This window comes from Octopus bimaculoides, chromosome 3 (assembly GCF_001194135.2).
Source record: "Octopus bimaculoides isolate UCB-OBI-ISO-001 chromosome 3, ASM119413v2, whole genome shotgun sequence".
In the NCBI taxonomy this organism is placed as follows: Eukaryota; Metazoa; Mollusca; class Cephalopoda; order Octopoda; family Octopodidae; genus Octopus; species Octopus bimaculoides.
The window spans coordinates 30,050,891-30,062,309 of record NC_068983.1 but is presented as its reverse complement, the minus strand read 5'-3'; the positions used below and the strand labels follow the sequence as shown (position 1 = coordinate 30,062,309).

General features: G+C 36.0%; 1 protein-coding gene across 1 annotated transcript in view; it reads right to left on the bottom strand.

Annotated features, from left to right (window-relative positions):
- Positions 1-1,331: 1,331 nt before the first annotated feature.
- LOC106867281 (nuclear cap-binding protein subunit 1) overlaps positions 1,332-11,419 on the bottom strand; it is a 49,886-nt gene continuing 39,798 nt past the window's right edge. The window contains exons 22-25 of the mRNA XM_014912117.2: positions 9,967-10,081; positions 7,408-7,530; positions 6,150-6,263; positions 1,332-5,055 (exon numbers count right to left, since the gene is read on the bottom strand). Coding sequence (XP_014767603.1) covers positions 4,942-5,055; positions 6,150-6,263; positions 7,408-7,530; positions 9,967-10,081 — 466 coding nt within the window. The 3' untranslated portion in view covers positions 1,332-4,941. The remainder of the gene's footprint in view (positions 5,056-6,149; positions 6,264-7,407; positions 7,531-9,966; positions 10,082-11,419) is intronic.

Here is an 11,419-nt window from a genome sequence, read left to right as displayed (position 1 = left end):
TAGTGAGATTAAACCTTGAATTACATAGCTGCAAAGTAAATTCTTTAACTACATAGTCATGCTTACATGCACACACACACACACACACACACTGTGCCAGCATGCAAGGCAGACATTAAATGATGATACATACATATATATATATATATATGTATATATATATATATATATATAATACACACACATACATAGAGAGAGAGCTGTATGTATAATCATCATTTAATGTTCACTTTTCCATGCTTACACAATCAGGCAGAATATTTTGAGGCAGAGTTTCCACAGCCAGATGCTCTTACTGTCACCAACTCTCACCTGTTTCCAAGCAAGGTAATACTTTCCCATTGCCAAGCACATTTTTCATAGAAGACTAGAAATGAACATCATATGTAAGATGGTGATGCTCATAACTGGCTTCTTTCAGTTACTGTATAGCAAATCCATTCACAAGGCCTTAGTCAACCCAGGATTCAAGTAGAGGACACTTGACCAAGGTGCTTGATGATGTGCAGTGGGACTGAACACCAGACCACATGGTTGGGAAACAAACTTCTTATATATGTATATATCACTTAAGCATTACAAGACTAATAACCTGGTGTAGAACTCAATATACATATCCTTCAGAATGAAGTGTTGAGTACAGAGTGGTAATAATAAGTCCACTGCATCATAGTAGAAATAGCTGTAAGCTAATGAAGTTCACAAGATAATTGTTGATTCCTTTGTCATCTCATTTTCTTATATGCCATGTAAAAAAACATCCAGTCCACACTGGCATTTGGAAGGGCATCCAGCTATAAAACCCATGCCAAAACAGACACAGTAGCCTGGTGTAGATGCCTACCTGGCCGGCTCCTATCAAACCGTCCAACTTAGGCCAGTGCTGTGCTGGTGCCACTCAGTCCACTTTATGGAGTGGCTGGTGTTAGGAAGGGCATCCAGCCATAAAAACCTTGCCAAAACAGATACAGTAGCCGGCTCCTATCAAACCATCCAACTTATGCCAGCACAGAAGACGGACATTAAATGGTGATGATAATATATATATAAATATATATACATTCATTTTTTTCTCTCCTTGTTTCTTTCTGTGGAAGAGCGTGGGCTCGAAATGTCAAAGACTTTTTCACTTCCCAAGCGTTATACTAATACATCTGTTTGTTGTCTACACTACCTGTCTTCGTCTTTTTTTTTTTTTTTTTGTGAATTCTCCCTATAAATATATATGACAGGTTAGCACTTCTCTCTTCAATTTCCTCCTCTACTTTAAGTAATACTTGAAAAAAGCAATAAAATTTCTATGAAAAATTGATCAATGAAGTAAGTCAAACTCTAATTTTGGATAAAATTTAATGTCAAATATAAAGATATAAAGAGAAAAAAAATAATGATTTTGGAAAAAAAAATTACTTTTTGAGAGAAAACTAAAGCAAGTATGAGAAAAAAAAATTAGAAGAAAATTAAGTGGATTTAAAATGATTAAACTAAACAGATGTGTTGGCAGGTGCCATATAAAAAATAATTTTACTACAAATGTGTGAATGATATAACTAGTAACCAGAGACAAACTAAGGGACAAAAATTACTAAAATCAGTTGAACAAATGAGGCAACTAAGAAATGTATTACTGATGATGATGATGGGGATGATAATGATAATGATTCTAACACAGGCACAAGCCAGAAATTTTGGCAGGGAGGGAACAGTCAATTATATCAACCCCAAGATGAAAAGACAAAGTTAATCATGGCTGGATCTCAACTCAGAATGTAAAAATTAGGAACAAATACTGCAAGGTATTTTTGTCTGATGCTTTCATAATTTTGCTGATCCATTGCTCTGGTATCCTTACATTGGCACAAAGCCTAAAATTTATAGAGGAGGGAGAGGTGGTATTGTTGATACAGACAGACCCCAGTACACTGCTGGTACTCATTAACCACAAAAGGATGAAAGACTGAGTCAGCCTCAGCAATTAATACATCAATTTTTAACATAGACACAAACCCCTAATTTTGAGGAAGGATAACAGATGATGAAACCAACCCCCCACTACATGACTGCTATCTTTTTTACAACCCACCCTTGGAGGAATGAATGGCAAAGTTAGCCCTAATAGGATTTAAATTCACAACAAAAAATGATGCAACTAAATATTGCTTGACATTTGGTCTTGTGCTCTACTGATTTGGCTATATACCTCTCTTGTAATGGAACGAAGCTAATTTTTGGAAAGGAAGGTTTACTGCTAATCATTATTGATGAAATACCTATGCTTTACTGCTAATCGTTACTGATGAAATGCCTATCTATGCAAGGAGTTGAGTCTAAATACCAAAAGGTGTTTACTTCAATGTTCAACTGTTTCAGCTACCTCAAACCACAGTCATCACTCACATTTGAGAACAGCCTGGTAGAATGTACCTGCTTTTGCTGGTCTAAATAGTTACAAGTAGAGTTAGCTACCCTCTTGACTTGGTAGAACGTCAAGGATGTGCTAGATGGAGGTACCAGTTGTATGTTGGTACTCGTTTTTAACCGAGGAGACTAGAGCAATGTGAAAAGAAATACTTTGCTCAAGGACATAATGTGCTGACTGTTCTAGGAATTGAACTCACAACCTTCTTAATCATCAGCCAAGCACACTAACTACTAGGCCATACACTGCCTGGATAATAATCATTTCTAACATTGACACAAGGTCACAAAATTTTAGGGAGGGGTTCAGTTGATAAAATTGACCCTGGAAGGATGAAAGGTGAAGTTGAGCTTGGTGGGATTTGAAATCAGAATGTAAAGGACACAACTAAATACCAAAAGCATTTTGTATGACACACTGACAATTCTGCCAATCCACTACCATTTTTAATAACAATTGTTTCTAATATAGGCACAATGCCAGAAATTTTGGAAGGAACGAACAGTCAGTATTGACCCTAGCAACTGACTGGAAATTTAATTTTATCAACCTCAGAAGGACAAAAGGTAAAGTTACCCTTAGTGGAATTTGAGCTCAGAACATAACAAGCCAGAACAAAATAGTGCAAGGCAGTCTGTGTAATGCCCTAAATCAGGCAAGGGCAATCTTTTTTGAGAAGCAGGCCACATGAAACAAGACTAAAAAAATTCAAGGTAATCTTTCATTAGGTGTACTATTCAGAAAGTCCCATGTGGCATATTTTGCCCATGACTGTCTTAAATAATCCACTGATATTTTAATAATAAAAACAACTGTTTCAAAACAGAGACAAGCCTGGGTATTCAAAGGGAAGGGAATGGTTGATTATATTGACTTCAGAATGTAAAGAGCCAGTTAAAATACCACAAGGTATTCCATGTAACACTAACACTCTTTAGTTTACAGAAATTCTACTTCTTCTTGGCATCTTTTACCACTAGCACTGCAACTGCAATTCATGTTCCTATGTTCTAGCTAGCTGCCATTTTAACAAGGAAAAATATTGGTGGAGGGATGTAGTCAATTTACATGAATCTCACACCCAATAATCTGACTGGTATTTATTTTATATCAAAAGGAGTGAAAGGTAAAGCTGACCTCGGCAGAACTTGAACCCAAAACATAAGAAGAATATAACTAAACACTGCAAATCATGTCATCTGTTACTTCATTATTTCTATTAAATCAAACAATCCTTCTTAATAATAATAATAATCATAATAATAATCCTTTCTACTATAGGCACAAGGCCTGAAATTTGGGGGTGGGGATAGCCGATTGCATCGACCCTGAAAGGATAGAAGGCTAAGTCGACCTCGGTGGAATTTTGAACTCAGAACATAAAGAGGAGCAAAATGTTGCTAAGCATTTTGTCTGGTGTGCTACTTGACTGATACTTTATTTTATTGACCCTGGAAGAACAAACAGCAAAGTCAACTTATGTGAGATTTACAAATAAGTTTATTTTGCCTAGACACAAGGCTAATTTCATAAGCAGAAGATAAAGGAGAATTAACCCAAATATCTTATTGGTACTTGTGACACTCAGACTTTTCCCTTTAGCAAAAAAAGGTTACCAACAAGAATTCTGAAGCCTGTCATACATTCAGTTTACCAAGAACTCTCTGCAGTATCAGTGTATACATCAGTAATCATAATTTGTTTGATACAAGTGCAACTGTCAGACATTACAGATTAGCAGTTTTCTAAATATTGTGTGTGTGAATGTATACCTCTAGAAATTAACTAAAAACAAAAATAACAGAGAATATGTTGACAATGATTTAAAAATCAGGCTATGGACTGAAAACTTACTCAAAACAGTAAGACTGCCAGTGAAATATGAACAACAAAACACACCCATGGGTAGGTTACCTAAAATTAATATCTGGTTTATCTAAAACCAATAAAATTAAAATAATAGCCAAGATGGTGAAGCAGGCAGATAGTCACTTGATCAGGGAATTTGTTCAAAATTATATCAGTTCTGTTCTGGACTAAGCTCACAGCTTTAAAAATAATTATTTATATTTGTATTAAAAATTATAATGAACAATTCAGAAAGATGAAGCAATGATAAAATAACTCTTTAAACCTATCTGGCTTTCTTTTTTGAGGTTGATCTTTTTTTTGTTTTAAATAGAAATAGTTCAAGATTGTTTAAACTGTAGGACAAAATCAAACTGTAGCAAACTTTAGGACAAACTAAACAGCAGCACAAATTATTCACTGTGGAAACTCTGAAGGTGGAAGAGAAACATCAACAGGATGTCTGCAGGAGAAACAGAGGACAAACTGAACTATAAGATGCTTCCCACTTCCTTGGGAAGCAACGGAAGAACAAGGAGGAGAGAGAAGAAAAAAACGAAAAAAAAAAAAACTATAATGGAAATAATGAGGATGAAAGGTGGTATCATCTAAGGACTAATCCTTGTTGAACAAGATAATCTGGAACTTCTAAGTATCAACATGGTGAAACTGTCCTAAGAACGAAGTGCACAGAACTGTTGGAATATTTCCAGGATGTGTACATCAATGTCACTGGTGAACAGCAGATTCTCAAGCGTACTTATATATGTGAACACCAATTCATGATGCTGAAAAGGAAAAGAAAAATTTACATGAATTCATGTCAAGGTATTTTTATGTGACCACAAACTGGTTACAATAATAAGGAACTAGGTCATGTCAAAACATTTCATCAAAGAAAAAGCTGATATGAAATTCATATATATATATATATATATATATATATATATATATATATATATATATAATTTAGAGAAAAACCACTATTAAATAATTCAATAATGAAGAATGTAATTCATACCCTCTAGAAAATAAATATATCATAAAAACCTTATTCTAAAAATCAATAAAGTGCATAAAAGAATAATTAGTAAATGGTATAAAAACGACTGTGCACGTTTCGTGGCTATATTTTCAATAGATAACTAATAAAACCAATTCGATTAATAATTAGATTAATAATCAAATCGATCTACAATTAAATCTATGAATTATAACAGTTGTTATAGAACAATGATAAAGAAGTTGGACATCATCGACATGTAACATCCATTTTCCATGCTGGCATGGGTTGGATATGTCGAGCTATTTTCATGTAACACAACTGATGGACATAACGAACTTGGCTTACAGTAGAAGGATCAGAGAAATCTAGAATATTTAAGAAATGATGGAAACATTTGTTACAGTAACATTTTATTTTTTTCTAGTGTTTTTGGGTAGACAGTATTTAGAATAGTTTTGTGTCTATATTATTACCAGTTGCCATAAATATCTTAACTAGCATGCCATGAACAAGTATAGAGAGGTGTTTGGTGGTGGTAGTAAAAATCACAAGCCAGGGGCAACTTTTTAATGGAATGTAAGAGAAGATAAAGCAGATTGACATTCCATATGGAATTAAAATTAATTCTTTCTACCAGAGACAAAACACCAGAAATTTTGGAGGAGGAGCAAGTTGATAACATCAACTGCCAATGCGCCACTGGTATTTATTGGCCCTGAATGGATGAAAAGCAAGGTTGACCTTGGTGGCTTTTGAACTCAGAACATAAAGAACCAGAAGAATTGCCACTAAGCATTTTGACCAGCTTAGTAACGAATCTGCAGCTTGCTCGACACTAAAACTAATACCAATGTAAACTGGAAAAGATAAACTTACAGTTAAAAATACTTCATGAAGTCGTTCAATAACCCATTTATATCTGGAGGTGTTCCAGTCAATACCTTCAGCTTCACAACGGGCAAAATGCTCAGTTAATAAAATAATAAAACGCTGCAAAGATAAAAGATTGAAAAAAAGACCATGAAAAATTACAAAGCAATTTCATGCATGCATTCACACACACACACACGTCAACACAAGCACATCAACCTAAATGCATTCCACAACTCACATCTGTGCTCACCTTTGCACAAGCATGACATATGTGTGTTTGTGACATCATCAGATTTTCTCAGTTGTATTTCATAGAAAGATATAAAAATGTACCTGACTATTTCTAATACCAGTCTCACTGCATGAATGTCATGAATGTCAATATAGGATGTATGTACATTTGGGCATGTCTAGAATGCATATACGTGTGTGTGTAGTGTTTATACAGGACATATGTATGTGTATGAGCACATATAAGATTCCTATATATATATATATATATATATATATATATGGATGAGGACAGCTGTGTAAAGAAGTGCTGATCTCTAACTATAGAAAAGGTAAACCCAGGAAGACATGGAACGAGGTGGCATGATCTTCGAACATTGGGCATCGCGGAGGCGATGGCAAGTGACTGAGACCTTTCGAGATAAGCCATGCTTGAGGAGACTTGTGAAGCCAAGTGAAATCGTATTCATGACCGATGCCAGTGTCACATAACTGGCACGTAAAAAGCATCCATTACATTCTTGAAGTGGTTGGCATTAGGAAAGGCATCCAGCCATAGAAACAATGCCAAATCAGATTGAAACTTGGTACAGCTCTCCAGCTTACCAGTTCCAGTCAAACAGTCTAACCCATGCCAGCATGGAAAGCAAATGCTAAATGATGATGATATCATTACCATTTTATGCCCGTTTTCCATGCTGATACGAATTAGGTATTTTGACAGAATCTGATAAGTGACAGGACCTTGTCTTGCTGCACTGTCTTAGTTTAGGCTTGGCTTCTACAATTTGGATACTCTTCCTAATACTAACCACTTTAAACCCTTTGTAAATTACAGGGAAAACAAACCCCCATTACTGAGAGAATAGGTGAGAAAGTGATGACCTTAAAAAGAGGTGTTTGGAGAAGTTACAGCGTTATGGGTGGCAAGGTTTTGTTGCTGTGAGATGGTATGCAAGTATATATATATATATATATATATATATATATATATATATGTGTGTGTGTGTGTGTGTAAGCAATTATTTACCTGAAATAGAATAAGAAATAAATTTTTCTGTTGACTCTGAGCAGCTTCTAGTTTCTCTACCATGCGTTCAATCATTTCTGCATTTGGGGTTTCATCATCTTTGTCAGGATCCAGATCATCTGCCTGTATGTGTTGCAAAGAGAACAGAAACAAAACATTAGTGTCAGGCAAGCACATTTGACTAGCACACTATTCATGTGCGTGCACACACACACACTTTTTTATTAACGAGGACAAAGATGGCAGGAAGGTTGCAATCATCAAATTGGTACTTACTGCAGTGATCCCAGAGAAATATACACAAAAACTGACCCTAATGGAATTCGAACTCAAAACACAAAGAAACAAAACTGACAAGCAAAACTTGGTGCTCTTACTAATTGTCCAACTACAAATCTATTTCCATAAACAATACAACACTCCTAGACTAAGTTATATATAGAAAAAAAGTGCAATGGAATGTCTAGCAGAGAGACAGGAAACCAAGACATTAGTTGTCCATGGTTCATAGGCATTCAAATTATAAATTACTATTATAAATTATAATTATAGATTACTACAACTCAATAGAGAGTTTTTGTATCTAAGACATAATTATGGCTGGCAGTGGTGTCGTGAAAGTATAAATAGATCAAGAGAAGAGGAGGGAGGGGAATTCAAGGGAGATGCTTATTTGTGGGCAACAAAAGGATCTTTTTTTTCTCTCTCACTTTCAGTTAGATAATAAAGAGTAGTGAGACAGAGGCAATAAGAATATATCTGCAGAGTGTGGAGGGGACCAGCTCAGTACTGTGCATTCAATGTACCACATTATACTGCCAGTGGGCCAAACCTGTCAACTTAACAGTTGCCCTTCTCACCACTGATATGACAGCTTGATATTTGCCACATCTAACATAAGTTACAAACCAACAAAGATGTCTTTATGGAGTCACTTGGCCTATTAGAAATAGTAGTCACATATCCCTAAAATCACACCATACCATCTTAAGAAATGGAAGGACATCTAAGGTGGCAAGCTGGCAGAAACGTTAGCACGCTGGGCAAAATGCTTAGCGGTATTTCGTCTGCCGTTACGTTCTGAGTTCAAATTTCACCGAGGTCGACTTTGCTTTTCATCCTTTCGGGGTTGATAAATTAAGTACCAGTTGAGCACTGGGGTCGATGTAATCGACTTAATCCCTTTGTCTGTCCTTGTTTGTCCCCTCTATGTTTAGCCCCTTGTGGGCAATAACGAAATAAGAAATGGAAGAACACTGGATAATATAGTCCTAGATAGACTGTGTCTGAATTAAAAGGCAAAAAACACAGGATAGAACATCACTGATCATAGGTAGTGCTTTTTTAATTTTTTTTTTACAGCTTTGTGTTCATCATCTTTATAGTTAATAGTAGGAGTAGAAGAATGGAAGTGAAAATCCACAGGTTATTATTATGTTATATCATACAATGCTAGTTACATATTTCCAACAATCAAACACTCTCTGCACATTTCTGAACGTGTCAAACGAGTATCTCTAATTTAATGCACAACGAATATCTCAAAGCATCAGTTTCTGATTTTCTCTAAGTTTAGGTACTTCACCAAAAGACACACCAGACTATCACATAGTCTCTTTCTACCAAAATACCATTAAGGCATTGGCACTAGTGTAGCTAGATGCGGGCGAAGGGGTCTGCTATAGACAATATATATCTCTTGTGGGGGCTCAGGATGACACGCACTCTAGTTACACTAGTGGGTGTTGGTCAGCAGAGGCTATGGCAGAAGGAACAAGGTGCTGTGCAGTTGTATTGAACTCAAAACTGCATAACTAAGAGAACTTCTTGACTGAACAGCCTTGCCAGCACATCAAGTAACCGGGACCTTGGGCCCAAACAACAACAACAACAGCAATCTCCCAGGAGTTTAAGAAATGACTGTAATTTGTGAAGAAAGTGTGTGTTAGGTGCAGGAGTGGCTGTGTGGTAAGTAGTTTGCTTACCAACCACATGGTTCCAGGTTCAGTCCCACTGCGTGGCACCTTGGGCAAGTGTCTTCTACGATAGCCTCGGGCTGACCAAAGCCTTGTGAGTGGATTTGGTAGACGGAAACTGAAAGAAGCCCGTCGTATATATGTATATATATATACATATATATATGTAAGCACCCACTACACTCTCTGAGTGGTTGGCGTTAGGAAGGGCATCCAGCTGTAGAAACTCTGCCAAATCAGACTGGAGCCTGGTGTTGCCATCCGGTTTCACCAGTCCTCAGTCAAATCGTCCAACCCATGCTAGCATGGAAAGCGGACGTTAAACGATGATGATGATGATGATGATGATGTGTGTATGTTTGTGTGTCTGTGTTTGTCCCCCTAGCATTGCTTGACAACCGATGCTGGTGTGTTTATGTCCCCGTCACGTAGCAGTTCGGCAAAAAGAGACCGATAGAATAAGTACTAGGCTTACAACGAATAAGTCCCGGGGTCGATTTGCTTGACTAAAGGTGGTGCTCCAGCATGGCCACAGTCAAATGACTGAAACAAGTAAAAGAGTTAAGTAAATGTTTTTTTAAACCTTTTGCTGAGCTGATTCATGTTTGTCTCTTGCATCTTCCACTTCTTTCTGAAGTTTCGTGACATGTTTCATCATCTTCTTGATAGTACTGTGCATTATTTCCCATACAAAGAAACTAGAATTTTCAGAAAACAAAGAAACAAAATGGAAAAATATGTAATTCAAAATAGATGCCTTTTATAAACGATAAATAAATATAGCAACAATACATTTTAAAATATTTTTCTACTACAGAGTGTTGAAGAATTCAATATCTTATTCACTTGAACCCTTTTGATTCCAACCTACCTAAGACCACCCTTGGTCTGATCCCATAAACTTCATGCTTTAAAATGATCCAAATCAAAACCTTCCATCAAAATTTCATGTTAATTATGTTCCAAGCACCAGCTAAATAAGGGTTTCAAATTTTGGCACAAGGTCAGCAATTTTGAGTGAGGGGTAAGTTGATTACATTGATCCCAGTATTCAAATGGTACTCATTTTATTGACCCCCAAATGATAAAAGGTAATGTTGACCGTGACAGAATTAGAATGCAAAACATAAAATGCGAAGGGATGGTAGAAATTCTAAGCATTTTGCCCAACATATTTACAATTCTGCCAGCTCATCACCTTAATAATAATAATAATAATAATAGTTACTAATTTTGAGGGGAAGGGGTTAGTCAATACAATCAATTCCATCATTTGATTGGTACTTTATTTTATTGACCCGGGAGGGCTGAAAGGTGATGGCAGGATTTCAACTCAGATTGTAAAGAGCCAAAACAAATATCACAAAGCATTTTGTCTGATGTGCTAATGATTCTGCCAGTTTGCTGCCTTTTACAATAATAATGGTGTTAATATTTATAATGATATAATAATAAGGTTTCTTATTATATATTACAGCACAAGGCCAACAATTCTGAGGAGGAGTTGAGTTTATACCTCAACCCCAGTACTTGACTGGTACTATTATTAAAAAAAAAATTGATGATAATAATAAAGTGAACAAAAACTGCACATGTGATTTGGTAGGAGTTTCCTAGCTATGAAAGTTAATGTGTTGACTCATCTCTAAATTCAGATATAATTAAAATGATTTGAACAAATGAATCATTCTCTATGACAAATGATGGTAAAAATTTGAAATATATGTATATACTAGCAGAAGCACCCGGCGTTGCTTTGGGAATGAAATTGTTGCTTATATACTTGAAGAAAAAAAGGCAAAATATGCTGTATAGAAATTTGAGAGGACATTCTGTAGATGGACTCTCAGATGAATGATGGCTGGGCGCTTCTCATGAATGGGGAAAATTGAAGATGTGCCAAAAAGCCTCATTGGTACTTGGAAACTTTTACGAAAATTAAAATGGGGATTAAATGAAAAAAATGATTTATGTGAATATCCTCACAAGAGTAATTGAAATAAATGGCGATTGTGGAACCCCCCACGCACGCACGC